At 46.7% G+C, this 25,899-nt stretch overlaps 3 protein-coding genes across 22 annotated transcripts in view; all 3 read left to right on the top strand.

The window, feature by feature from the left end:
• Positions 1 to 12,949, top strand: part of UBAP2L (ubiquitin associated protein 2 like) — a 42,036-nt gene extending 29,087 nt beyond the window's left edge. For 5 of the 19 annotated variants that reach the window (XM_082658024.1, XM_082658031.1, XM_082658013.1 and 2 more), the window contains 10 exons: positions 961 to 1,156; positions 1,247 to 1,335; positions 2,596 to 2,649; positions 3,273 to 3,354; positions 4,109 to 4,326; positions 4,731 to 4,836; positions 9,557 to 9,624; positions 10,716 to 10,913; positions 11,330 to 11,380; positions 12,232 to 12,575. In XM_082658024.1, the coding sequence (XP_082514150.1) occupies positions 961 to 1,156; positions 1,247 to 1,335; positions 2,596 to 2,649; positions 3,273 to 3,354; positions 4,109 to 4,326; positions 4,731 to 4,836; positions 9,557 to 9,624; positions 10,716 to 10,913; positions 11,330 to 11,380; positions 12,232 to 12,327 (1,158 nt within the window). In that variant the 3' untranslated portion in view covers positions 12,328 to 12,575. Of the gene's footprint in view, positions 1 to 960; positions 1,157 to 1,246; positions 1,336 to 2,595; positions 2,650 to 3,272; positions 3,355 to 4,108; positions 4,327 to 4,730; positions 4,837 to 6,241; positions 6,660 to 9,556; positions 9,625 to 10,715; positions 10,914 to 11,329; positions 11,381 to 12,231; positions 12,576 to 12,895 lie in introns of those variants that run through there. The other 14 variants (XM_082658022.1, XM_082658014.1, XM_082658021.1 and 11 more) reach the window with 8 other exon arrangements.
• A 1,113-nt stretch (positions 12,950 to 14,062) lies between these two features.
• Positions 14,063 to 16,752, top strand: HAX1 (HCLS1 associated protein X-1). Of its 2 annotated transcripts, none has more exons than XM_082657416.1 (7): positions 14,063 to 14,258; positions 14,784 to 15,040; positions 15,207 to 15,394; positions 15,845 to 15,896; positions 16,024 to 16,130; positions 16,259 to 16,349; positions 16,499 to 16,752. In XM_082657416.1, exons 1-7 carry the CDS (start codon positions 14,206 to 14,208, stop codon positions 16,582 to 16,584), a joined length of 834 nt encoding a protein of 277 aa, XP_082513542.1. In that variant the 5' UTR covers positions 14,063 to 14,205; the 3' UTR covers positions 16,585 to 16,752. The 2 variants fall into 2 exon arrangements, with proteins under 2 accessions (XP_082513542.1, XP_082513543.1); XM_082657417.1 differs by having other exon boundaries at positions 14,063 to 14,304.
• Positions 16,753 to 22,504: 5,752 nt separating this feature from the next.
• On the top strand, positions 22,505 to 24,987 carry AQP10 (aquaporin 10; the record flags this gene model as incomplete). The annotated part of the gene is given in 8 exon segments (XM_082659048.1): positions 22,505 to 22,582; positions 22,584 to 22,610; positions 22,995 to 23,121; positions 23,682 to 23,800; positions 23,804 to 23,822; positions 23,909 to 24,027; positions 24,273 to 24,490; positions 24,966 to 24,987. Coding segments are annotated over 8 exon segments (729 nt in total).
• Between the last annotated feature and the right edge of the window lie 912 nt (positions 24,988 to 25,899).

The raw sequence follows: 25,899 nt of genomic DNA, 5'->3' as shown, positions 1-25,899 counted from the left end.
GGCAAAGTGATAATTCATCTGAAGTTGCAGGAAAGGAGTAAAAAGGATGTTTGAAGCCGAGAGAGGCAGAAGAATCCAGAAATATTGCAGAGCTGTGGGCCAATTCTCAAAGCCCTGGAAGTGACTTTTTTGAATATATGACTTTTTTTTTTTTTTAACACTTAATTGGGTGGGACTTTGTATGCTATGATAAATTCTGTAAGAACATCCCTTTCTAACTGGTACAGCCATTTTCATTCATTGGTCTGGGGTATGGCAAACATGAGTCCTGAAAATAATCAGTTTGAGTCTGGGCATCCTATGAAAGTAGAGGCCAGATGAGAGCTTTTGGCCAAAGAATGAATTTCACTGTTGTGATTTTATAACAATTTGTGGAATTAAGCTGAGATGGTAAGGAAGAAAACTAACTTCAGGAGGAACTGTTTTGGGCAAAGGTGTATGGTTTGTCAAAAGCCTGGGGCAAGGTAATGAGGGTTAAGGCTTTCTCAGGAATCTCTCTTTCCTCAAGTGTACTATTTCAGGTTTAAATTCATTAGAACTTGTACTTCTTTCTAGCTTGTGAACTTGTCTGTTGTGCTGGCCTAGTGAAGAAGAATGTGGGAGAGAAGACTGTGATATATTTTTCAGACCTAAACTATCTTTTGTCTCCTCATTGGCTAGTCAGTGTTCGTTTCTAGGGAGTTTGTCCCCACTCGCTCTGTTGCCTTTCTGAACAGGGTGATAATGTGCAGTGGGTCTGTTGTTACCATCCTTACCAGATGAATGTTGGGGAATGTGTAGCCAGACAGTATTTAGTAACTTCTTCTAATTACTTTGGCAGAGAGCACCCTAATACCCTGCCTCAGCCTTTTTAATTGAGAAGTTGGTGTGATATAATCAACAGAAGGGATTGTCTTTCCTGACCTGTTATACTAATCACTGTTTCCTCCTCCTCTCTTCCACTGCACCGCCTTTTTGAAGCACACAAGCGTGGAGAGTGAGGCGAATCTTCATTCTTCCTCCAGCACTTTCTCCACCACATCCAGCACAGTCTCTGCACCTCCCCCAGTGGTCAGTGTCTCTTCCAGTCTCAATAGTGGCAGTAGCTTGGGCCTCAGCCTAGGCAGCAACTCTACCGTCACAGCCTCCACTCGAAGCTCAGTTGCTACAACTTCAGGTAGCCCTGCATAGAAGATGAATTGCATTCCTTTGGTATGAATGAGCAAAGTAATAGTGTGACAAGATAAAAATATAATTTCTCTTTCAGGAAAAGCTCCTCCCAACCTCCCTCCTGGGGTCCCGCCGTTGTTGCCTAATCCATATATTATGGCTCCAGGGCTGTTACATGCCTACCCGGTAAGTGAGACTGAAGGATCTTCTCCAAAAGAGGAAGGTGGTATGGCTATTCTTTATGGCTATGGCTTCAGATGGAAGAATATAATTAAATAATAAATGAGTGGTTGTCACATGTAAGCAAACAAGTTTTTAATCTTTGTAGTTTTGGGAAAAAATAATTTTTTAGAGAGGAAGGACTAAACCTAGACCAGGTCCTCTACTGTGTATTTTCTCGGGTGAAACACAATTTCTGGGCCTCAGAAGCCAAAGGCCAGAGTGTCTAACTGGAATCCCTTTCTATTTCTTAGGGAATTATTTTCTCTAGTTGGATAGATTCCTAATTTCTGGGGGTCTATGCTGGCTCTGACATAGTCAGAGTAGAGTTCCCTGACTTAGTCTGGGGCTATCTGAGAATAGGTGACTGACAGTAGCCTTTTGCTCTGCTGTGTCTTGTATCAGCTTCGTGTATTCAGTGCCTATTAAGATGAAGGATATTTAATAAAAAAAATTTTTTTAAACGTCTGTTTTTCAAACTTATGTTTACCAGGGGATTAGAGCGGGGGTGGGGGGGAGGGATAAATTGGAAGATTGGGATTGACATATACACACTACTTCATATAAAACAGATAACTAATAAGGACCTACCATGTAGCACAGGGAACTCTACTCAATACTCTGTAATGGCCTATATGGGAAAAGAATCTAAAAAGAGTGGATATATATGTATAACTGATCCACTTTGCTGTACACCTGAAACTAACACAACATCGTAAATCAACTATACTCCAATAAAAATTTTAAAAATCCAAAAACTTGTTTTTGCCTTCGGAGAGTCTAGAAGAATATCATACATATGAAACATCCATTAGCACTTTTTTAATAGCTAACACACTACCTTAGTACCCAAACATTAAAGAGTAGAGTAAAATGCGAATCCTTTCTGAAGGAGATAAATTTTAAGCCATATTTTGAAGGGCAAAGGAGGCAAAGACAGGTAGAATAAAGCAGGCTATATATGTATGACTTGTGCGTACCCTACTGCTACCCAGAGGCCAGCCTAGTTGAATCACTGTGTAGCTCAAGGAAAGCTTCAAGACATTTCATGAATCATGTAATCTCTTTGTATTTCACTTCTTTCTTAAAGAAAATGAAGGAAATAATTCATGTCCTCTTCTTCTTAAGAATGAGGATGAATGTTGATTTATCTTGTCTCTTAGCTCCTTGGTTTGCTACCATCATGACCAGTCCTCATTAATATTGTTACATGTTTGTATCTTTCAGCCACAAGTATATGGTTATGATGACTTGCAGATGCTTCAGACAAGATTTCCATTGGTGAGTATATGGTTGTAGAGCTTAGGAAAAGAAAGTGATCTTAAAATTAATGTTTGGATTATTCCAAATGTTCAGTTGATAAGTCACAGACTTGGCTCTTTCTCAAGCCATACCTCCATACACATACTTTAAGATATATTAGAATGTACTTCGAGAGTGGTTCTAACAGAAGGTAATTTTTTTTTTTTTAATCAGAGTTGTGACATCTTTGAAGTAAACACATTTTAACCTGTTATAAAGCTCAGAGTACTGTGGAGCTCTTGGGATGCTTCCTGTATGTCTCAAACACTTTGATGAATTCCAGAAGGAAGATCTGTTTTCTCAGTAGTAGTAGACTATGAGGGATAATATCTAGAGGTTTGAGAATATTATTGGTGCTGATGGACTTGAAGTGTTTCCTCGTGGGCATACTTGTAGACCTTGCCTGACTGTCCCCATGGCCAGGCAGGGGGGACAGTGTATGTAAGAGTAATATGGAGTTTGTGCCAGTTCAAGCCAGCTTAATCAATGGCTGGATAAATTGCAGTACTCCAACATTCTCTTGCTTCTCACCCTGAATGACATGTCCTCACTTCTGGGAATGAGTGGCATTGAGTCTCTGCTCTTTTCTCTCTCTCTTTCAGGATTACTACAGCATCCCATTTCCCACACCCACCACTCCGCTGACTGGGAGGGATGGTAGCCTGGCCAGCAACCCTTATTCTGGTAGGATTGGGATAGGGAGGTTGTGTTGGCCTTGGTGGCAGAAACCTGATTAGTAGAAGGAAGGGGTCCAGTTCTCACCTTAATTAAGATCTTTGACAGAAGTACAAAATGGATGTGGTAAATCAGGGTTGGTAGATTCAGAATCCTGCTGAAGATGAGCATGTAGCAGCTTGGCTTCTCATCCCACTTTCTGTTGTCTCCCTGTGACTCCGGATGATGTGTTGACTTCTCAGCTATTCTCTAGCTTTTTCCAGGAAGTACTGTGGTTGAACTGACCTTCCTCTACTCATCTCTGCTCCTGTTCCTTACTCATGTGGCAGTCTCATTGCCTTGCTAGGCCAGGGCCTGACCTATTGTTGACCTTATTGCCCTGTCATTTTCCCTGACCTAGCATTGTTTTTCAAGTCCAGCATGGAGTTTTCCCCATGGAGGGGAAGCAGAGAAGGAAAGGAGGGGGTGGGGTGGGGAAGAGATGAAAGAAAACAGGTGGGCAGGGAAATCATACAGGAGCTTTATTCTGGGAGCTGGTTTCTGCCACAGTATTGCATAGTCATGCAACATTAGTCCTTGACTAGCACTGTGCAGATTGTGTACTGAGCAGTGCTAAATGGAGCCGCAAAGAAATGGAATTCAAAGCATTGGACTTTAATAGTCTCTGAAGGCTCTCCTGGAATCATGTGAAACCAGAAGAGGAAATTCTGCATTGGTGTTGGGGGGTGAAAGTGGCAGATACATTTAGCCTCTTGTGTCACAGGTGACCTCACAAAGTTCGGCCGTGGGGATGCCTCCTCCCCGGCCCCGGCCACAACCTTGGCCCAGCCCCAGCAGAACCAGACACAGACTCACCATACCACGCAGCAGACATTCCTGAACCCGGCGCTGCCTCCTGGCTACAGTTACACCAGCCTGCCATACTACACAGGGGTTCCGGGCCTCCCCAGCACCTTCCAGTATGGGCCTGCTGTGTTCCCTGTAAGTACTTGGGCTTGGTCTTTACTTGTGGTGAAGAGTCCTAGCCCTGGACACTATGCTAGCTGCTTTCAAGGCTAGATGACTTTTTTTTTTTTTAGATGACTTTTTAATAATGAATGAAGAGGAACAGTTTCCACCTCTGGCCTCTTTCTGGCCTGGGAGAGGGAGTGGGGCTGGGATTGGGGTAAGGAATTACCCATTCGTAGAATTAGCTAAAAGGGGAATGTACAGCTTTGCTTCCCTCAGACTCTCATTCATTCCCTGAACCCATTTTGCTAAGTAAACTGTGGACAGCATACATCAGAGTGGGTAGCCATCTGAATGCCCAGTCTCTGGAGTAGGACGGGTCGGTTGAATGGTACTTTGCTGCCATTTCACTGTAGTTCTGGCCTATTGCTCTTCAGGTGGCTCCTACCTCTTCCAAGCAGCATGGTGTGAATGTCAGTGTGAATGCATCAGCCACCCCTTTCCAACAGCCAAGTGGATATGGGTCTCATGGATACAACACTGGTAAGCTCACCTTGACCCTGGCTGTCATTGGTGTCTGTGGGATGTCATTAAATGAGTTTCAGGGAGGAAGATCTGGTGCTTGAGAAAACAGGGTTGATGAGGGTGTGCTGCTGCTCCATGTATGATTGTTAATGTCTGCCTGACTTGGGTGTCTGTCTGAGCAGCACCAACAGAGGAGCTTAATACTAGAATGTATATTCACTACTCATGACGGGAATGCCCTGGCGCACGAGTTGGCTGTTAGAATATGTTGGCTGGCCTAAACTTTGGGTGGGAAGCAGAGGGCCCCCAGATTTTACTGAGATGTCAGTGGAGGCAATTGTTAACATTTAAGGTACTGGTAGTACAATAGGGGATATATTCACTGAATAGAAGAGTTAAATGGGTTCTTAGCTAGCATGCTGTGGTAGCTTTGGCTTAAATCTCTTTGTAGTACTGCTTTTCTCATGTGGCCCCTTTTTATCGCCTATCTAGAGGGCCTAAGATGTGGAGAGAAAGGAGTAGGGCATGAATACTCAATAGAGGGAGAGTTGGACCTTTAGGTTCCTTCATTTGTATGGCTGGTCTCTTGCAAAGTCCATTTGCACCTCTGATGGCAGGGAGGGAAATACGGGAATCCTCTGAATGGGTGCTGACCTCAAAGATATTAGCCTATCCCCTGCTCCCGTACCTGACACCTACTCTCCATTTTTGGAGGACAGGGAGTAAGAGTCTTTGAATAAAACAATTCCATCTACTTTTTTCAGTGCCTTGTAGATGTGTATGGGGAGGAGGTGGTTGCCATTGCTTGGGGTTGGAGTTGAGGGTTGTCCTTTAAAATTCTTAGTTATGGTTACATGGTGATTCGGATGGAGCTACATCTGTGTTCTTCACCCTTGTATGGGCTCCAGGTGGTTAAAATTGCCCAAGGTTTTCAATTATTGGGAAACTGAGCTGAGCAAAAGGGCAGTAGGTCTGGGATCTAACAGGTGGAGCTTTGAACTGTGTTGTATGACTTAGAGTGGGTCAAGATTTAAACTAAAGAAATCCTGAGAGACCCCATTGAGATTTAATAATGCCCAGACTCCTTGTGCCTAGGGCCCCCCTCTCACTGAGCAGGTCCACCCTAGTCTTTGGTGGGGAGGATTATAAGCTTTTGTCTTGGAGTGGCCCTATTCCAAGAATATTAGATTTAGGTCTTAGCTGGACCAGGTTCAAGAATTTGAAGAGGTAGATGATTGGTTATAGAAGAAAATGGCATAACTGATTTTGGAAATCCTAGCTTCTTACTTCCCTTAAGATTTCAGAGACTTCCTATAACAGCCCTTTAAGAATCCCCAGTTCCCAACCCCACAGAGGGCTCTTGTCATCCCATTCCTCATCAACCTCTAAATTCATTTATTTTTATGTATTTGATTCCTTTTAGGAAGAAAATATCCACCCCCTTACAAGCATTTCTGGACGGCAGAGAGCTAATTTGGCCCAAGGCTGGGGGCTGTGTTTTGTGTGTGTGTGTAAATTTGCACTGAAGTCTTGTTTCAGAAACCAGACCACTGAGGAGAGCCTGCTGAGCTGTGGCCATGGCCTGCGTGGCTTGGGGAAATGAGTTGGTGGATACCTTCTGGGCTTTTGAACTTGCCCTTCCCCCATTTCCCTCTCCCCCATGTGTCTGACCCTGTCTTACCCATTTCGAATTCAAGCGGTGCAGCACCTCCTCCGAAGCATCAATGCACACACCTGCTGTTGCTTTTGATTTCTGGAAGGCATGTAGTTCCAACTTGTAACAAAATATTTGTAGTCTTCAATAAACTGTGGTATTTCTTTAGCTAACTCTGGCGTTCTTTCCGTGCATGTCTTTCTGGACACTAGGAGCCAATGTTGTGCTGTGGATGAAGGGTGGAGGGTGGCCTTTTCAATCAAACCCCAGCATAGCCAAAGAACTGTTAACTTTTCAGTATGGTGATTTTATTAAGGTGGGGGAGGGGAAGTGGCCTCAGTTCCCAGCCTGTTGATTGGTTAGTCAAGAAAGCTATTTGTAGAAAATGCCCGATTCGCCATACTTATTATAGCTCTTCACTTTTCCATTTAGATCTTCCCCTTGTCTCTGACATAAGCAGAGGAGAAAGGACAAAAAAGTTCGTGTCATGTCATTGTGAAAGGCTGAAGAGATGGTGTTCAGAGCTGTTGTTAGGAAAGTATCTTCCAAGGCTTAATTCCCACATCTGGTTCCCAAGGGCCAAGTGGCTGATTGAGATCAGATAAAGTCATTAGTGACCAGCTAGTTGATGACTCAGGCTGTGGAAACTGTTCTAGCCTGGAACATTGTTCTTAGTTCCTCGATGGCTTTTCAGGGATTGTGGATTATTAGTCGTTTTGCACTTGTGGGTATAGCTAAGAATGTGTGGGAGAGATTTGGTTAGACATCTCCTTGACTATGGAAATTCTCATCCCCTCTCAATCCAACTGGTACACCATCAGCCCTTCATTCATAGAGTTAACTTGGACAGTGAGAACCCTGTCCTTGGTTAATTGGAAACCCAGGTACTTCACTTTCTTTGTATTTGTTCCCAGCCCTCTGGAGTAATTTTGTACTGAGTGTGATCAGCTTTCCCAGGGGCTGCCATGCTGGGAGAGATTGGTTCTTGTTTCTCCTCCCGGCCATCCACATTGTGTTTGTATGATCAGCACTGCTTGGGAGTGGGGGTAACCAGGGGGTGTTGACTGTTGGAAGGAAAGCAAGAAAACTCCGTAGTCTGAGGAGATTGCTAATTACTGGTGAATGATAGGTAGGGAAACCAATGCCCATTATATTCTAGGGTCTCAGGTGCTTACACTGAGGCCATTTAGGGCTACTACACAAAGTATTCTCTTTTTTCCAGCATTTCCAGTTGTTTCAGCCAACAGGCCAATTAAGGCCTCTAGACTAGAAGCTGTTTTTTAGCTAATCCACCCTCTGGAAAGGATGAGACCAGGTAGGGGCACATTGGAACTAAATTCCTCCCTACCACCCGGCTTGAGAGTCGGCCATTTCTCCCATTATGTATGGGATGACCAAGTGGTGTCAGCAAGCTGTTTGAGCCTTTGCAGTAAAGATCATTGTCTCTTCTGGTTTCCCTCAAAAATGTTCCATTTATATCCTGTCACACCTTACTCTCAACCCTTCCACACAAACCTCCTCATTAGCTTAGCTTTTTCCATAAATGAACTCCTGTTCTTAAAGTTATGCCTATTACCAGTGATTTGCCAAATGGGCACCTGGGGCTTGCAAAGGGAAGGGAAAAAACTATTCCGTTAGTTCCTGTATTGTCCCCTTTTTCTTCAGTGCCTTTAAAGTGTAGAGTTGATACTTTGGAGATGGGGAAGTATTTTCTCATGCTTGGTTTCTGTAGTTGTGTTCTTTTCCTAGTTGGTGTTTGCTCCTCCCTAGAACTATCTGGACTTGTGATGTGGGAGGGTTCTCCAGGGTAAGATGCCACTTCTACTGGGAAGATTCTAAAGTGGCTGTCCAAGGTGGGCTTAGCTTTTGAAGGCTGCCTTGGTCTAGAGAGGATTTGGGTTCTGGAGTTTGAAGAGAGATTGCTGTTGAATTGTGGGTGAATGGAGAATTCCTCATTTGTGATTTGGTCAGTTTAGTGCTTCCAAAAAACTCTGAACAGAGTGCTCCTAACAGCAGAGGAGAACGATCCAAAGACATAAACTGAAATGCAAAGTTTTTCTGAGGTTTCATTTTATCTCACTTCCTGAAAACTAACAGATCTTTAGAAAGGATGCTCTAAATTCCTAGTTAAATTTGAGTTACTTTTCCTTCAATATTGGTATACAGTTTCTCAAGTAAGTTGCTGGGTTATTTTACCTGATGGCTTTTTCCTATCCTTAACTTATTGCCCCATACCCTAGGAGGTACAGTATGTGTATTTCAGTTTAAGGAGTACAAATCAAAATGGAGAATTGTACTATTGTGGTTTCCTTAAAATTGTAGTTGGTGGTAGGGAGGTTTTCAACAGGAAACATATGCAAGTTGCTGGAGTATGGATTAGAGCTCTTAACTCATGGAAAAGCTGAAGTTGTAAACTAGAATGACAGTTGGATTTTTGTGTTCCACCTAGGCTGTAGGAGAGAGCCTACCCCTATCTACCTTCCTTACCCCTCTCTCTCCATGCTTTGGCTTAAACTGAGCAAATGGAAATTAGCCTTTGCGCCAGCTCTTTAAATCATAAGTCTGTAGCGTAGAATTGCCAAGACTCTGGGGAAGCTGGACTAAGTAAACTGAGAATGAAAGTGCTCTTGGGGGTTGAATAGGAGTGCTCCTCTCATACTTACCTTATGCTGTGGAGGCATGGATTTTGAACCCGTTCAGGAGCAGCACTGCAGAACTGAGTGGAGTTGGGGTCAGTTGATTTGAAATGGACGTTAAAAGTTTAATACAATCCTGTTGGGCTTTGGCACAGAGAAGTGTTTTGAAAACCATATGCTAGTGAGGTTTGGCTATATTCCTTAGTCCTCCCCAATACAACACACCTCCCTCTCACATAAATACTCAGTACACATCTGGAAAGGGCAGGAGAACCTAGGGAGCTTTTGTGTCGTGAACTCTTATCCCTCAGGACTGACATGAAGCTGGAAAAACAGACCAAAATTCCCTTGCAGTGCTATAGCTAGAAGGGCTACACACATCATCTCCCAGGGATGGGGCCAGGCAGCTAGCTGAGCTAATCCTCCTGTCTGTTTCCTCCTCCCCCAGGTGTATCAGTCACCTCCAGTAACACAGGCGTGCCAGATATCTCGGGTTCTGTGTACTCCAAAACCCAGGTAGGTGCCTGGCTCTGGATAGAAGTGGAAAAAGAGATGACATAGAGGAGGTGGAGTTGGAATGATAGAAGTACAGTGAACATGGGAATTCCCTGGCTTTCCAGTGGTTAGGACTTGGCGCTCTCATTGCCATGGCCCGGGTTCAGTCCCTGGTCGTGGAACTAAGATCCCGCAAGCTGAGTGGCGCGGCCAAAGGGGGAAAAAAAATACAGTGAACAAGAACAACCCTAAGAGAGGTGTCAGGAAATCCATTCTACTAGAAAATGAGTGTCTCTAAACCTCAGTTTCTTGAAGAAGTTTAAATTTAGCCCTCTGGGAAAAAGCAAGAAAAATGTTACAGGAAGCTGCAGTGTGGTAAATTGTTGTGATATGTCATGTGATTTACTGTGCAACTGTCCTGGCCCTTTACATACCCACTCCCAACCTTTTCATAAGTTTCCGAGAGAACACATATGGAATGAAGGGAAACTAGTTCTTTCCATTCTTTTTGTAAGTATATCTATAAACAGTAGGAGAGGACACAACCCAGTAGCTAAAGTGAGGCATCTGAATTATCCACAGATTTGTATTGTGTTGCTCCCCCCAACACACACCATAAATAAGTAAAAGCTTGATGTAAAGTATTAGGAGTTATGGTGGAGTCTTTCATGGCCAAGACCATTAACACTCAAGAAACCTCAGTGTGTATTCATTTCTTTTGAAATATCCAAGGAGTTCTAATTTTTACCCAACTCCAGGGGTATCACTATTTGTGCTAAGAGTAGTTAGCAGATTTCACTGTGTTCATGAATGATGTTAGAATTTATGAAGTGCTGTCACATCTATTCTCTCATTTGGTCCTTAGAACTGAGAGGTTAATAGCATCCCTGATTCATGTTAAGAGAAAATGAGGCTGAGAGATTAATTTTCTCAGGTTCACACAGCTGTTAAAGGGTAGAGCTGAGGCTAAGACCTGAATGTCTGACTTCAGGTGCAGCATTCATTCTCTGATACCATGCTGCTTTCTGAGGGTGGGGGATCTTGGGTTCAGAAATTCTGAGGATTAGTTTGCTGATCCCTTTTACTCTCTCTCCTCCCATTCTCCTGGATAGCAGTCCTTTGAGAAACAAGGTTTTCATTCCGGTACTCCTGCTGCCTCCTTCAACTTGCCTTCAGCCCTAGGAAGTGGGGGGCCCATCAATCCGGCCACAGCTGCTGCCTACCCACCTGCCCCCTTTATGCACATTCTGACCCCCCATCAGCAACCGCACTCCCAGATCCTTCACCATCACCTGCAGCAGGATGGCCAGGTAATAGCCCTTCCCCCTCTTTCCTTTCCCTTCCTTTTCCTTCCTATACCCTAAAACTACCTCCCCTTTCCTTTTCTTACCCTTCCTCACCACCACCTTCACCCAGTCCTCCCCAGCGCCAGCCATGGGCACACAGCACATACAGACACAAGCGCACACAACACGAGTGGCCGGCAAAGGAGATGTCAGAGAAGAGGCCAGATTGAAACCTTTTTTGCCCAGTTCCTTTGGTGCCTTTCTCCTCCACCTCTTCCCATAGCACAGTTGTCCTCATCCCATCAGACCTGGGTCACACCTCCCCTCTTACCTCTCCCAGCCTTCCCCCTTCCCTGACATTATAGCTTTCCCTTCTAATGGTGGAGTTCTATTGTCAAAGTTTGTCCCTTTATTTTCCATATATCCTGGTTCTGCCTCAGCTACCATATTTGCAGATGATTCTCTGTTGCCAGCGCCAGCAGGAGGAGCAGGTAATGAAACTGAATGATGATATGCTTGAACCCACTCCTTTTCAGTCCCCATTTCACCTCCACAGTCTCAGGGAACTTGAAGAGAAAAGATTGCACGGTCACAAATCGGGATACACAAACACAAACACCTTGCTGAGCTCTCTGGCCTCCCGTTCCTCTTGTCCTCCTCTCCTCAGTGTCTTTTTCTTTCTACCCTTCCCCGACTCTTGAAACACTTGGTTACTGGAATGGAAAGGATTCTTGGGGCAGCATCTGGAGCCTGGGGCCTCAGACTGTCTCTCTTACCTTTCCTGAAATGGGCTCGCAGATGTGATGTGTGGTAGGGGTGGGGAGCCCTGGGGTGGTGCAGGTGACCTCTCCCCCTTCCTCATAGGTGGTTGCGGAGCTAGAATAAGGGCTGCCTTGCTCTCAAAGACAGATGTCCAAATTGAGGCATTCATGGGGATCAGTGAAAGTGAAATCACCTTGTGATCACTCATCTCCAAGAGGCTATAATTCTCTCTAGAGAGTAGCCTTTCCTCGGATCAGGGGATGGTGGGTTTGGGGGGTGAGGAGAAGGTGAAATTGAAAATTAGTAGAACTGATGCACTATCTTGTCTCTCAAAGTATCCCACCCTCTTTTCATCTTTCCCTTATTTAAAGTTTTAAAGTGTTTTTTTACTTGTCAGAGGTGCTCTAACTGCTGTATAAAACAAATTTCCTATGGTTAAGAAGTAAGCTTCAGAGTAGTTTCTAAGCAAGGGGAATGGGAGAGTAAAACAATTTCCAGATTTCCACCTGAAGATGTCATAAATTTGTCCCACTAACTAGACATCTTTTTCCTCCCCATTCACCCTCCCATTCCCCTGCAGACGGGCAGCGGGCAACGTAGCCAGACCAGCTCCATCCCGCAGAAGCCCCAGACCAACAAGTCTGCCTACAACAGCTACAGCTGGGGGGCCAACTGAGGCCCTGACTCTCTTCTCCCGGTCCCATCTTCTGAGAGGGCTTCTCAGCCTGGCAACTATGGAAACAGCATCAAAGAGAGAAAGGAATGTGGGGGGGTTCCACTGCCCCCACCCCCAGCGGCCCATCCCATGCCTCAGCTTCATGTCTGTCCCATTCCCATACCATCCCCACTCTGTTGTATGTATTATAGGATTTGTATTTTCTCCTTTTTTTTCTTCCTTTCCTCTCCTCCTCCCCCCTTGCATTCAAGATTATGAAACTTTGCTGTGGGCCCTGCCCTCCCTTCTCCTCCTCCTGTTCACCCTGGTGGTGTGTGGGTGAGGTAGGGAGGGGGGACCCCCAAATATATATCAGCCCAACAGCCCTAAGTCTCCTCCTTTATTATTAGGAAACAAAACAACAACAACAAAAAAATGGCGTCATGAATATGAACAGCATTGTCAGATGAATTAGTTGAAGTGTTTTTTTTTTTTGTACTGTGTCCTCAAATTTAATGGATTAATGTGTCTTGTATATATAAAAAGAAAACCTCTACCTTCAGCCTCTGCCCATTCTTGCTCCGTCTAGGATATCCTCAGTCTCGTCGATGACCAGCTTGATGAATAAGTATTACTGTACCAACTGGGCCTTCTCTAGCAGGCCCCGAAGGCAGTGGAATAAAATGAAATCTTCGCCCTTTAAGAACTCCTCTGACCTTAATGTGCTAGTATCTTGCCCTTGAGGGCATTCCCTTCCCCCCCCTCCCCTAAGAATTACACAGCGTGGTGCCTGGAAAGAATCACTGCAAATCTTCATTTCCTCCAGATCTACAGCAGATTTTAGGCAGTGAAGGGATAGCAGATATTGGGTGGAAAGGGAAAGGGTTAAGCAGGAGTTGAAAGAAATGGCTTTGTAGAATCAAAGTGTAATTTAGATGGATCCAGGCAAATGAACTGGAAAGAAATGAGGGCAACATGCACTGTTGGCTAGCAAAACTGAAGCAGTAGTTCTTACTTCTTGAGTGCTTTCACTTCAAGTAGCTAATATCCAACCCCTTGAAAAGGAGTCTAGAGCAAGGCCAGGGTTGGGATGGAGGTGGGGGTACAGGGAGGGGGAGGCTTTTAAAGTCAGTGACCCGAAAAAGGGGATACTTATAGCCCCAGATTCTCTCCCAAGACACTTTAATAGATTTCCCTTGCTCTCTTACAAAGTCTTTATCCTGGTGGTTGCAGACCCTGCCTGAAAGAATTAGGAGACTCCCGTATAGTTATGACAAAATCCTTAATAGCTGGAGAGATGGAGTTAAATCCATGCGTTCCTCTGTTTTTATCTTTTACTCAACTCTGGGGAAGTCACTACTAGAAGAAGCTTAATGCAACATTTTGTCCATCCCTCTAATTAATATTAGACTATTTGTATCAGTCAAGAAACAAACTGGACGGAGGAAAGGGCCGAGGTGGGTTTAGAAGGAAGACTGGTCGTCCATGGGTTGGTGAGCCGGCGGTGAGGGTGGGTCTCGGTCCGGTTCATTTGTGCGGGTGGGCTGCCCTCTGGCGGCTGCCTCCGGTGCCATCCAGTGTCAAACCCTCGAAACACCCTGTTGGAGCGGGTTGATCGGCAGGAAGGAGAATTGACTTAGGAGGCAGGTGATCGTTGTAAAATGAAAATTCAGTACGCCCGCTCCCTTCACAGGAAACAGTAAAAGAGAAAGCCTTTGGAACGTGATAGGCCCGTCCGCCCTGCCCCCCCCCCCAGTCCGGCTTACGGTCGTTTTACGACAGTGTCCGATCGCAGGCTTGCTTTCCGGTAGCGTGGTCTGACGCTTCGCTCAATTTCCGTCAGCGTAGCTCTGGCTACCCCCAGCTGTGGGGTTCGAAAGTTCGAGTCCCACTGCGGGAATGAGCCTCTTTGACCTCTTTCGGGGCTTTTTCGGCTTTTCTGGACCTCGGAGGTGAGAGCGGGTCCGGGCCAGAGAAGGTGGGGCGGGATCCTCTGAGGTGAGCTTGACCCTTGACACCCTATTTTTGGAAAAACATCCCTTTCCCTACTCTTTCAATTCCTGCGGAGAGAACGGAAGTCAACATTGAGCGCTCACCCCGCGACAGTAACCAGGGCAGTCGTTAAGAGGAGAGGAAACAGCCGCTTAAACCTTTCTCCAGTCTGGGGTGATGCAACAGGGGCGCGGGTGGGGAAGACAATAGGGCTTTGGGGAAGAGAACAGTGAGCAAGTGAGCAGGACCTTGGGAGAGAAGGGAGGGGCTGGGGAACAGTGAAGAAAAGCCGAGCGGAAGCGTTTGGGGGAGCCGCGAGGTGAGGGCTGACTTTGATAAAAACAAAATAAACCCGATGGCCAGTCCTCTTAACCCTCACTTCAGCTTCCTAGATCGCAACTCTTGTCTCACTTTGTCACCCATTAGCTGATTTTATGGTTTAAGTAGTGCTGAAATCTTGGTGGCCGATCTGCCTCCACCCCTAGCCACAGAGATCCCTTTTTTGGAGGGATGACTCGCGATGAAGATGAAGATGATGAGGAAGAAGAAGGAGCCACGTGGGGCCGTGGGAGCTCGAGATTTGAGGGTCCCCAGCCCCCCGAGGAATTTGGCTTCGGCTTCAGCTTCAGCCCAGGAGGAGGGATGCGTTTCCACGATAACTTCGGCTTTGATGACCTAGTACGGGATTTCAATAACATCTTCAGCGAGATGGGGGCCTGGACCTTGCCTTCCCGCCCTCCTGGTGTGTGGATGCCCCGGGGGAGAACCTGTGGTTTCTGCTGGGTCGGTGGGTGAAAAAAGGAACCTGCAGAGAGTAGTTGGGGGTTGGGAAGTGTGAGAAAACTGATGATTTCAAGGAGATTTAAAAGAGTCCAAGTCCCCAGCATCCACCTGCCACCTTTCTGCAGAACTTCCAGGTCCTGAGTCAGAGACATCTGGTGAGAGACGGCAGGAAGGACAGACGCTTCGGGACTCAATGCTTAAGTATCCAGATAGTCACCAGCCTAGGATCTTTCGTGGGGCCTTGGAGAGTGACGCAAGAACTGAATCCTCCAAACCAGCACCAGGCTGGGGCTCCCAGAGACCTTTTCATAGGGTGAGTACATCTGGGCCTGAAGTGGGAGCCTGTGGAGAAAACTGACTGCAAAGACTGGAAACCTTGTTGGAATCTTAACAGTCTTGGGTTGGAGTCCTAGGCCCTCCACTTGGTGTATTTATATGTTTTCTGTATTAAGCTTCTTGTAGGATTTTCTTTGGGGGGAAATGTGAGTTCTGCTTTTTGTTTAAAAAAATTGGTCTAAATGATTCTTGGACAAAGCAGATTTCTTGAGGGAGGACAGAAAAGTATCAGTTGAGGAATGCTTTTTGGTAGAGGGATACATAAAACAGATAGGAAGGTGGAAGGTGTAAGTAAATAAAGCTATCCTGGCTGGGATTATTTCTGCTGAGGAAAAGTAGTTTTGGAACTTGGAAATAGTTTGGGTTCTGTGACCCCCTCAAATTTGATTGAAAGGTGTCATTTGACCTACTTTGGCTTCTTCTGCAGTTTGATGATACGTGGCCTGTGACCCCCCATTCTAGAGCCAGAGAGGACAATGGTGAGTTTGGAGGGAAAGGACATTTACCAGCCCTTTGTTCTCCCTCCCTGAAATTTCTTCCGGCTACACTTGTTCCCTTCTTTCCCTTGGACTCCTTCTTTCCTCTTTCCTCTCTCTGCCCTTCTAGATCTTGATACCCAGGTTTCCGAGGAGGGCCTTGGCCCAGTTCTGCAGCCCCAGCCCAAATCCTATTTCAAGAGCATCTCTGTGACTAAGATCACTAAGCCAGATGGGGTGAGTTGGGAGAGACGGGTAAAGGGAACTATGGTCAGAGAATGTTCTGGAAAGGGAGACCTATGTAAAGAAATCCGTTAACTCACCTTTAGTGATGTTAGGGATATGGTGGGGGCTTCTCCTTGTAGACAGTAGAGGAGCGCCGGACTGTGGTGGACAGTGAGGGCCGGAAAGAGACCACAGTAACCCATCAAGAAGCAGGTGGCTCTCCTAGAGATGGTAAGTAAAGAGTATGAATCAAAGGGATCCATTTCTTAATTCCTCGGGAAAGGGAAACCCTTAATCCTCCTACCCTTTAACATTATTATTCTCCTTTGCCCCTGTCTAGTCTCTTTCATTTAGCCTCTGTGTATCACTTTCTTCCTTAGGTCCAGAATCACCAACACCTCCATCCCTGGATGATGCCTTTTCCATCCTGGATTTGTTCTTAGGACGTTGGTTCCGGTCCCGGTAGCCTTGTTAACCCTCAGAGGCCTTTAGGTTCTTTTCGCCTCCCACCCTTTGCTCACCAGCAATGGGCTTAGTTCTCCTCCTGCCACGTCAGCACCTTGGGTGTGTGGAACAGTGAATTGGGGGTATGTCAGTATGTCACTCACCCAGACTTACCAATAAAACCTTTATTTATGCTAATTCCTTAGTCTTGGCTTTGTCATGGCTGTTCCACTTTCTCACACTATCCAGGGCTTCCCAAATTAACTTGGCCCACAAAAAATTATTTCTTAATTTTTTGCTTTACTTTCCAAAACCTGATTTTGATAAGTAAGGGTCAGGTATCTCTAGAAGATGATTTTCCTTATGAAGAGATAAGATAACTAGTGATAATTCCAGGGAAATTTCTACATGGAGATGCATTAGATTAAAAAAAAGGAAGTATGTGTATAAGTGTAGAGGAAAAACTGCTTCCGTAGGTGTGGGAGCACTATGATTGGGTAGTTCATGAGATAATTTGATGAAGTACATGGGCAAATATGTTTTCCTTTACTGGCTATGTTTTTATTTTTATTTTTTTGTATATATTAGGGAAAATATAACTAGCAAAACATTATTGGTCTCTTCAACGAGTGGTACTGGGAAAGCTGGACAGCCACATGTAAAACAAGTAGATTAGAACATTCCCTCATACCAGATAGAAAAACTCAAGATGTAAATGTAGGGACTTCCCTGGTGGTGCAGTGGTTAAGAATCCGCCTGCCAGTGCAGGGGACATGGGTTCGGTCCCTGGTCCGGGAAGGTCCCACATGCCGTGGAGCAACTAAGCCCGTGCGCCACAACTACTGAGCCTGTGCTCTAGAGTCCGTGAGTGAGCCACAACTACTGAGCCCACATGCTGCAACCACTGAAGCCCACGCACCTAGAGCCCGTGCTCTGCAGCAAGAGAAGCCACTGCAGTGAGAAGCCTGTGCACTGCAGTGAAGAGTAGTCCCCGCTTGCCACAACTAGAGAAAGCCCGCACACAGCAACGAAGACCCAACACAACCAAAAAAAAAAAATAGTTTTCAGGGACTTCCCGGGTGGCACAGTGGTTAAGAATCTGCCTGCCAATGCAGGGGACACGGGTTTGATCACTGGTCCGGGAAGATCCCACATGCCGTGGAGCAACTAAGCCCGTGAACCACAACTACTGAAGTCCACATACCCCAGACAATGAAGCTCGTGCGCCCTAGTGCCCATGCTCTGCAACAAGAGAAGCCACTGCAATGATAAGCCGCACACCTCAACGAAGAGTAGCCTCCACTCACCGCAACTAGAGAAAGCCCGTGCACAGCAAAGAAGACAAAACGCAGCCAAAAAATAAAATTTTAAAAATTATATAATGTGGATCCCACATTAACGGATCAAGTACTCTATAAGTCCTTATAGAGTGATATTAGCTGAGACCCTATGGGCAGGAAAGGCAAACCTATACTCAGAGTAAGTGTCAATCCCAGTCAAAAGTGATGGGGAATCTAGTGTCCTTGTCCCTAAGTGTCTGCTTCCTCTCCTCGAGAGATAGCACTGTATTAGGGACTTAGTGTTGGTATTTGTTAATGGCAGATTGCACGTTGGCCACAGCAGTGGTTAACTGAGCCGTGGTGAGTAGGAGCTCACACTGTTGGGCCTGTGCATAGCCTGTATCCTACCACCAGTTACTCTACTCAGTGTATTCATTGTTCAGAAGTGGGTGGCTGATGACAGGCAGTGGCTAAGTCATTCTTCCTGCTTGGTTGTTCAGTGCATCTGTGATGGATGCTTTCTGGTGGGCGTTAACGTATAATACAAAGACCTTTACACTTCAAGACTACTCCCATAGGTCCATCCTCAGACTTTCTTGTCCCTGATCTTCCACTCTGTCTTTTCAAGCCCCTGACCAAACAACCAGGCCAGTTGTGACTGTGTATGTTCTTAGCTTCTCTTTCCACGCAAAGTGGATGACCAGATGTGCTGTCCAAATCTCTGTCCCCTGGGAGGATTTCCCCTCACCACTGTCTTTCAAGGCCACTCTTGATTTGTTGCAATGCAGCAGCAGTCAATTTTTGGCTTTTGCCCACAAACTGCCAACTCATGTCTGAACCAAGCTTATTCCTTCTCTGATCCCTCTTCACAAGGGATACATGTCATAGACTGAATGTGCCCCCCTCTACCCATTTCATATGTTGAAACCTAACCCCCAATGTGATGGTATTTGGAGGTGGGGCCTTTGGGAAGTGATTAGGTTATGAAGGTAGAGCCCTCATGAATCAGATTAGTGCCCTTATAGAAGAGACCCCAGAGAGCTTCCCTGCTCCTTCTGCCACCTCAGGACACAGTGAGAAGACAGCTGTCTATGAACCAGGAAGTGGGCCCTCACCAGACCCCGAATCCGCTGGCACCTTGATCTTGGAATCAGCAGCTTATAGAGCTGTGAGAGATCAATTTCTGTTTATAAGCCACCCAGTCTATGGTGTTTTGTTATAGCAGCCTGAATGGACTAAGACAATCCCCAATAGGGTCATGTGAGCTGAGGGAGAGATGCCTGGTAAATGACATGAGTCTGGGCCACTTACTTTTCAGCTGGCTTGTGCCCTCTGATCCTGCTTATGCCTGAACCCAAAGATGTCACTTCCATTTTACAATGTGTTCTTGCTGGGCCCACCCTTCCTAATGACATGGAGAATTAGGCAGAGCCCAGCTTGTGATGGGCAGTTCTGGCTACTTGGTCACTTGATGAATTGTAATCAGATGCTCTGTCTCTATTGGAGCCCAGAAGCACTGTAAGAGCTGCTTTTCAAAATGTATGTATATCTCTGCTGCAGATGGCATGGCTTTGCTCCAGAGCCCTGTGGGTCTACATTATGATTCTCCTATTAGAGCTTGCCAAACCACACACGGTATCTTTTCCTACTACAGATACTCTAGTCTCACTGGGTCTGCTGGGTCACATGTCTGCAGAGGCCTTTTCTGCTTTGGCCCCACTCGAAGTTGACAGCCTTCAATGGTCAGAGTTGTATTCTCAAGTGTGAAATACATCGCTCCTAAATCCTAAGTAGATTGGTGATGTGTTTTTTTCTTAGTGGTGGAAGGTAGGAGATGCAATAATCAGTCCTTTACTTCAGATTGGATATCCAGCATGTCCCAGACCACTGGACCTCTCAAAACTTTACCAAGGTGGCAGTTTCCTGAATCTTTATAGGATTGTTTCCCACCTTCTGAATACATGTTATCTTTCCAGGGCCTCCAATATACTTCCATTTCTTCCTCTTCTTATCTGATTAGCATGATGTTACATATAGAGCTGACTCTTGCACAACGCAGAGGTTAGGGCCTCTGACCATCTGCCCAGTCAAAAATCCAAGTCCCCTCCAGGGACTTCCCTGGAGGTCCAGTGGTTAAGACTTCGCCTTAACCACTGGAGGGGGTGCGGGTTCGATCCCTGGTCAGGGAGCTAAGATCCCACATGTCTCGCAGACCCCCCCCCAAAAAAATCCAAGTATAACTTTACAGTTAGCTCTCTGTATATGTGGTTCTGCATCTTCTCATTCAACCAACTGTAGATCGTGTAGTACTGTAATACATATTTAATGAAAAAAATCCACATGTAAGTGGACCCGAGGAGTACAAACCTGTGTTGTTCAAGGGTCCATTGTATAGTGGACAAATATGATGTTCTTCAAAATGTCCAGATAGTCAAGCTCCCTTCAGATTATATTATGACAGAGGACCAGAGAGTTTACATAGTCCTGGGGTAAGACCATAAGTGTTTATCACTAGACTTCCCACGTGGATGAAATTCCTTGGGATCCTCCTTTCTGATCTGGTTGGGATGCAAAATAACATATTCACCAGATTAATGGCTACATACTACCAACCAGAGGCTGTATTAAACTGCTCTATAAAGTTACCATTTGGGACACAACAATTGCAATTGGAGTTACTATTTGAATAATTTTACCGTAGACCACTGCCATCTGCCATGATCTGTCTGGTTTTTGTAGGAGCCAAACTGGTGGTATGAAAGGGACCACCTCTCTTATGTTCTTTACATCTTTGAGGGTGGCACTAATCTCTTCCATTTACCCTAGGATATGGTATTGTTTTTATTTATTATCTTGGTGTGAGGTAGTCTCAGCCCTCTAATTGGCCTTCATCACTTACTCCACAGGTCAAGAAACCAATATGAGTGTTCTGCAACTTCAAAGAATGTCCATTTCAATTATATGTTGGGGTGTCAAGGAAGTGACCACCTGGTGGATCCTTGGTCTCAGTGAATATCCTGTGAACCAGACCTGAGCCCAGGACTCCATTTATTATCTGGACCCCATATGCTCCTACTCTAACAAGGGGTTGTGGTACAGCTTTGGGTTGTCAGCTGTCAATGTTAGTTCAGATCCTTTGTCCAAAAATCCTCAAAATGTCTGAGTATTCTCCCATTTTTCAATAATGGTCATCAATGTAAATGACTTGTTTAGGCATTTTTACTTTTCTTAGCATGAGCTATCATTTTCCCCAAGCCTCCTAGAAGTGTATTCAACCCACATCCCACGGATCTTGCCAGGATTTAAATCCTAAATCCCAGGAGAGTGTTCCCTTATCAATAAATTCTTCCACATCTAACTTTATGTTCCACTTCCTTTGGTCCAGCACTCTCGGCATCCAGTTCTATGTATAACGCTACCAAACTCCCCTCGGTCTTTGAATCCCTGCATCAACCATTCATTGATGTGGATCCTATAGGAGGACACGTGACCTTGGCTGAAGCAGTTCCCTGCCACAGAAGTCACTGCCATGAGGGAAGTAGCTGAGTGCTATCAGCATCTGTTATTCCCAGCAGCTGGGGAGTGGGTGCATTAGCCCTGAAAAGGGGACCTGGGTGGAGCACTATAATATCCGCTAAAGCCAGTAAAGAAGTATTATGTCACAGAGATGTGCCCAGGACTGTGCTAGAGCCCCCAAGGTTATATAGCTCAGCTCTCAAGAACCTCATAAACTATATCAGTATTTTTAAAATCTGTATATTGTCTGTTTCCACCTACTAGAGCATCAGCTCTAAGAGGGCAGGAGCTATGTTTCGTTTACCACTGTTTCCCCAGGGTCTAGAGCTTGATTCATAGTTGAATGAATCTTAATTAGAGGCTTGAGATATGAAGAAGTAGGAAGTGGCTGTCTTAAGCAGAATAAGAGTGGCAAGCATCCAGAGAAGGGGAGGTGGAGCTCAGCGTGGGCATGAAGCCCTCATCTGGAGCCATGGCAAGAGACACAAAGACAGAGCATTCTCTAGTCAAGGTGATACTGCATCAAAGTACAAGCATTCCTTATGTGGGTTTTATTCCTGCAGCCTGCGGTCTTCAGCCCAGTCTCTCTGGAGGCATATTGAATTTCCCAAGCATCCAAATGGTTTGGGGGAAGACTTCACGTTCCACATGAGGGGCATTGTGGAATGTCAGAGGGAGTGTCAGAAGACCTGCATTTGAATTCAAACTTAGCTGTTAACTAGCTGTGTGGCCTGGGGAATTCTAAGGCTCTCTCAGTATCCTCATCCGCAGAGCAGGAGCGATAGTACAATACTACTTTCCACAGCTGTCTTGAGCACCAAGAGAACTAATGTACATGAAGCAGCCTACTCCTCCCAGTTTTTCAGCATAAGGGGAGGCTCCTCCTGGGAGGACTGGGGATGAGAGACAGAGGAGACAGAGGCTGGGCAAACTCCAGGCTCTAGTTGTGCACAGAGACTGCCCATAGACCTTCTCCCTCCCTAGCTTCCACTCATGCACAGACAGACATTAGCTGCTGTTCAGTAACTGAGATAATTGGTTTTAAAGTCTTTTCCTTATCTTTGCCCCTGACAGGCAGAAGCTGTGTAGCAGCAGTGCACCTATGCAGACAGAGGGAGTGGTAACCAGAGATAAGGTGTCCCCACCATGGCCTACACTCAGTCCCTGGCCCAAGTCAAGGACCGGCTTCAGATCCACAGCATCCTGGCCCGGCAGTGCCTGGCCAGAGTTTCTGGGTGTGTTTGTGCTCACAGTAGGCAGGGTAATTGGGGGAAGGAAAGAGGGGAGGTGGGCAAAAGTTTCTGGCTCCTCCTAGCATCCTTATCTCTTCCTCCTGGTGTCCCGCTTCAACTCTCCATCATTTCTCTTTTTCCCCGCTCTTGTCCCTTTTATCCCTCTCCTACTCCCTCATTTTTATGCCTATCCCTTTCCATCTCTTATCCTCCTCCCCTTTCTTTACTCTTTCTCTGCTTCTCCCATTTTTTCCCCTTCCCTCTTTCTGCTTTTTCTTGCTGATCTCTCAAGTCCATTCATCTCTCTTGGCCACTCCCCTCACCTTCCCAGTCTCTCTCTCCTGTTGGTCCACCAGGCTCCTTATTCTTGGTTCCCTCTTCCTCATCTTCCTTCTCTCTACCAGCTCCTCATACAGGGGACTTTGGCCCAGGCTGTCACCAGTGGAGGAACCAAAGGCAACTTCTTCATCATGTTTCTGGCTAGCTCTCTGGGTGTTAGGCTAGCCATCTACATCAGTGGTAATGTCTCAGGTAAGGAGGGTGAGGTCTGGTCATCAGACGGGGTAGGATTGTGTACTTGAGTGTGGTAATTGTGAAAAGGCAGATCCTTTGGTGACTCATAGATATTATCTCCTTGAGCTTGACCAGTGACCTGGACTGAGATATGCCTTTGGCCCAGTCCAGTCCCTTCCCTTTCTGTATCTTGCCATCCCGCTTCTTCACATTAATCCTCCACTCACATAGATGGAGATCTATGGCAAAGCATCAAGGGTAAGTACTCTCCTCTTCTGTCCCCCACCTAAGCCCTTGGGGGTTCACCTTTGCTCAGGACCTCACCTGCTCGTCCCCCAGGCACACATTGCGTCAAGTGCTGTAGTGGAAAGAGCAGACAGACCCAGGTTCAAACTTGGCTTCACTGTGTGACCTTGACAAGTTGCTTAACCTCCTTGAGCCTCAACTTCCTAATCTATATGATGGGAAGAGTAACATTTGTCTTCTGAAGAGTTGTGGGGAGGAGTAGCAGTGTTACCTGGTGACAGTGCCTGGCAGTGACACAATGGATATTGGTTTTCTTTTCTTGATCTTTGAAGGGGCCCACCTGAATCCAGCCTTCTCCCTGGTCATGTGCCTCCTGGGATGCCTCCCCTGGGTCAAGTTTCCCATTTACTCCTTGGTGCAGTTGCTATCCGCTTTCTGTGCCTCTGGAGCATAGGTGTATGCTCTCTATCATGGTAACAGAGAGAACAGGGTTGGGGACACCTGTGTGTGGGCAAGGGTGCCTTAGAGCAGTTTTGAATGAGCAAAGATGACCCTGCAGATGCCCTACAGAACTATACAGGTGGGAACCTGACAGTGACTGGTCCCAAGGAGACAGCCTCCATCTTTGTCACCTACCCTGCCCCCTATCTGTCCCTGAGCAATGGCTTCCTGGATCAGGTAGGCATGAGGGGGTGATTTGGGAAAGCCACAACCTTTGCCTTTGTCCCCCGGGACCTCAGCCTATTGTTCAGGCTCTGGGTGGGATGTGGGGTTGCATTTATGTTTGCACCTCACCTTCCCCAGCTGCCTGTGTTGGACAAAGTCAGATGACGTGGGGTGGTAGCCTGGAGTGCTTGGGTGGGATAGGGCAGATGGAGCACCTGACAGCTGATGGGAGCCCCTCTGCCTCTGTCCACTCCAAGGTTCTGGGCACCTGGATGCTGACTGTGGGGATCTTAGCCATCCTGGACACACGGAACAAGGGAGTGCCTGCGCGTGTGGAGCCTGTGGTAGTGGGGTTGCTGATCCTGGCCATCAGGCTATCCATGGGTGCCAGCTGTGGGTTCCCAATCAACCCTGCCTGGGACCTCGACCCACGGCTTTTCACCTACGTGGCTGGCTGGGGCCCTGAAGTCTTCAGGTGAGAGACGGCCTGCCCTGGTGCTGTCCTTCCACTCATCCCTCTGCTAAAGGCTCTAAGCCTTGGTCCCCAGATCTTCCTTTTAAATAGTTCTCTTGGCCTCTTAGGACAGTGAACCTCCTCTAAGCCCAAGTTCTCCCTTTCTCTTTTGTCCCCTGCCTCCCCCTCCACTCTTTTCATTGAAACAGTGACATTTAGAGGTTGTGTTCTTGGGCACATCACATTACCTGTTTGGACATTAGTAATCTCATCAACAAAACACAGATATTCAGATATTTCCCTAAGGCAAGAGGCTGGACCAAGCTCTCCTGGAGTCTCCTCTTTAAGTGCTATGCTCTGGTGCCAAGACACCTTCTTTCTGGTGTCTATCACCCCAGGAACTGCTTTAGGGAGTTCTCTTACTACTACCGCCAGTTCTTCAGAGGGAAGGCTAAGGGACTCACCCTGATATCGCCCTTCTGATCTTCTCTTGTAGCGCTGGCAATGGCTGGTGGTAGGCCCTCTAGGGAGGGCCACACTTAGCACAGCCACACACTAGCGGCTGGTGGCTCTGCACCATCCTGAACACTCAGAGCCAGCTCAGGATTTAGAGTGTGCCCAACCTGAAGCCTCAGACTCGGAAAGTCCTGCCGCAATTCAGGTGCAGGAGAGTAAGCTGTGATTCTGACATGACAGTCCTCACCTCCCTCATGGACACTGAAGAGGGCCAGAGACCCATGCCTGGTGACAAGATGTTTGTTCTCTTTATTAATACACCAGGACCTGGGCAGCTTCTCCGTTTATTCATCTAGGCATCGCTTCCTCCTAAACTGGGGAGGATGCCTGGACAGGGAGAATTGAAGAGGATCAGGTAAGGGACCTAGGCTTTTCATCGCCTCCTGCCCCAGGCAGGTTTTCGGACCCTGGACTTCCAGGAACGCAGTTCCTCAAAGTAGCCGCCAGAGGGTGCGCACCCTGGAACCCGGATTGGAAAGGCTGCGGGAATCCGCAGGATCGTGGGGGCCGACCATCTAGTGCGGGGCATAACCCAGGGGACTTCCTCCAAAGCTTGGTCCCCACTGCCTGACTCCTTGCTCTCGTAACCTCAGCGCCGCCCGCCTTTCCGCTCACTGGGGCGCCTCGCAGAGATTCAGCACCCCGCAGATAGTAATTAGGGGTACGGGGAGCCGCCTCCACCAAGGGGGCGTGGTGGGGGAAAAAAGGGAGGGCCGCCGGAGGAACACAGGCATGCAAGCGCCTGGAGACTGGGAGAGCAAGCGGGAGAAACTGACGCACTGACCCAATACCTAGACATTCCGGGCTGTGTCATTGAAGGAGAGGGTGAACAGTGAGATGAGCCAGGGCGAGGAGAGAAGGCGAAGGAACAGAGGGAATGAGCGTAGGGGTAAAGAAAGCTGGTGCGGAGGAAA

Source organism: Grampus griseus (genome assembly GCF_964374135.1).
Source record: "Grampus griseus genome assembly, chromosome: 1".
NCBI lineage: Eukaryota > Metazoa > Chordata > Mammalia > Artiodactyla > Delphinidae > Grampus > Grampus griseus.
The sequence above is the reverse complement of the archived record's forward strand: the minus strand, read 5'-3'. Positions and strand labels throughout refer to the sequence as shown.

Excerpts from the sequence above, each read along its gene's own strand:
- HAX1 (XM_082657416.1), top strand. The coding sequence starts at position 14,206 with ATGAGCCTCTTTGACCTCTTTCGGGGCTTTTTCGGCTTTTCTGGACCT. Across the intron at positions 15,395-15,844 it reads CCCAGAGACCTTTTCATAGG|TTTGATGATACGTGGCCTGT; the intron begins GTGAGTACATCT and ends CTTCTTCTGCAG. Across the intron at positions 15,897-16,023 it reads TAGAGCCAGAGAGGACAATG|ATCTTGATACCCAGGTTTCC; the intron begins GTGAGTTTGGAG and ends CTGCCCTTCTAG.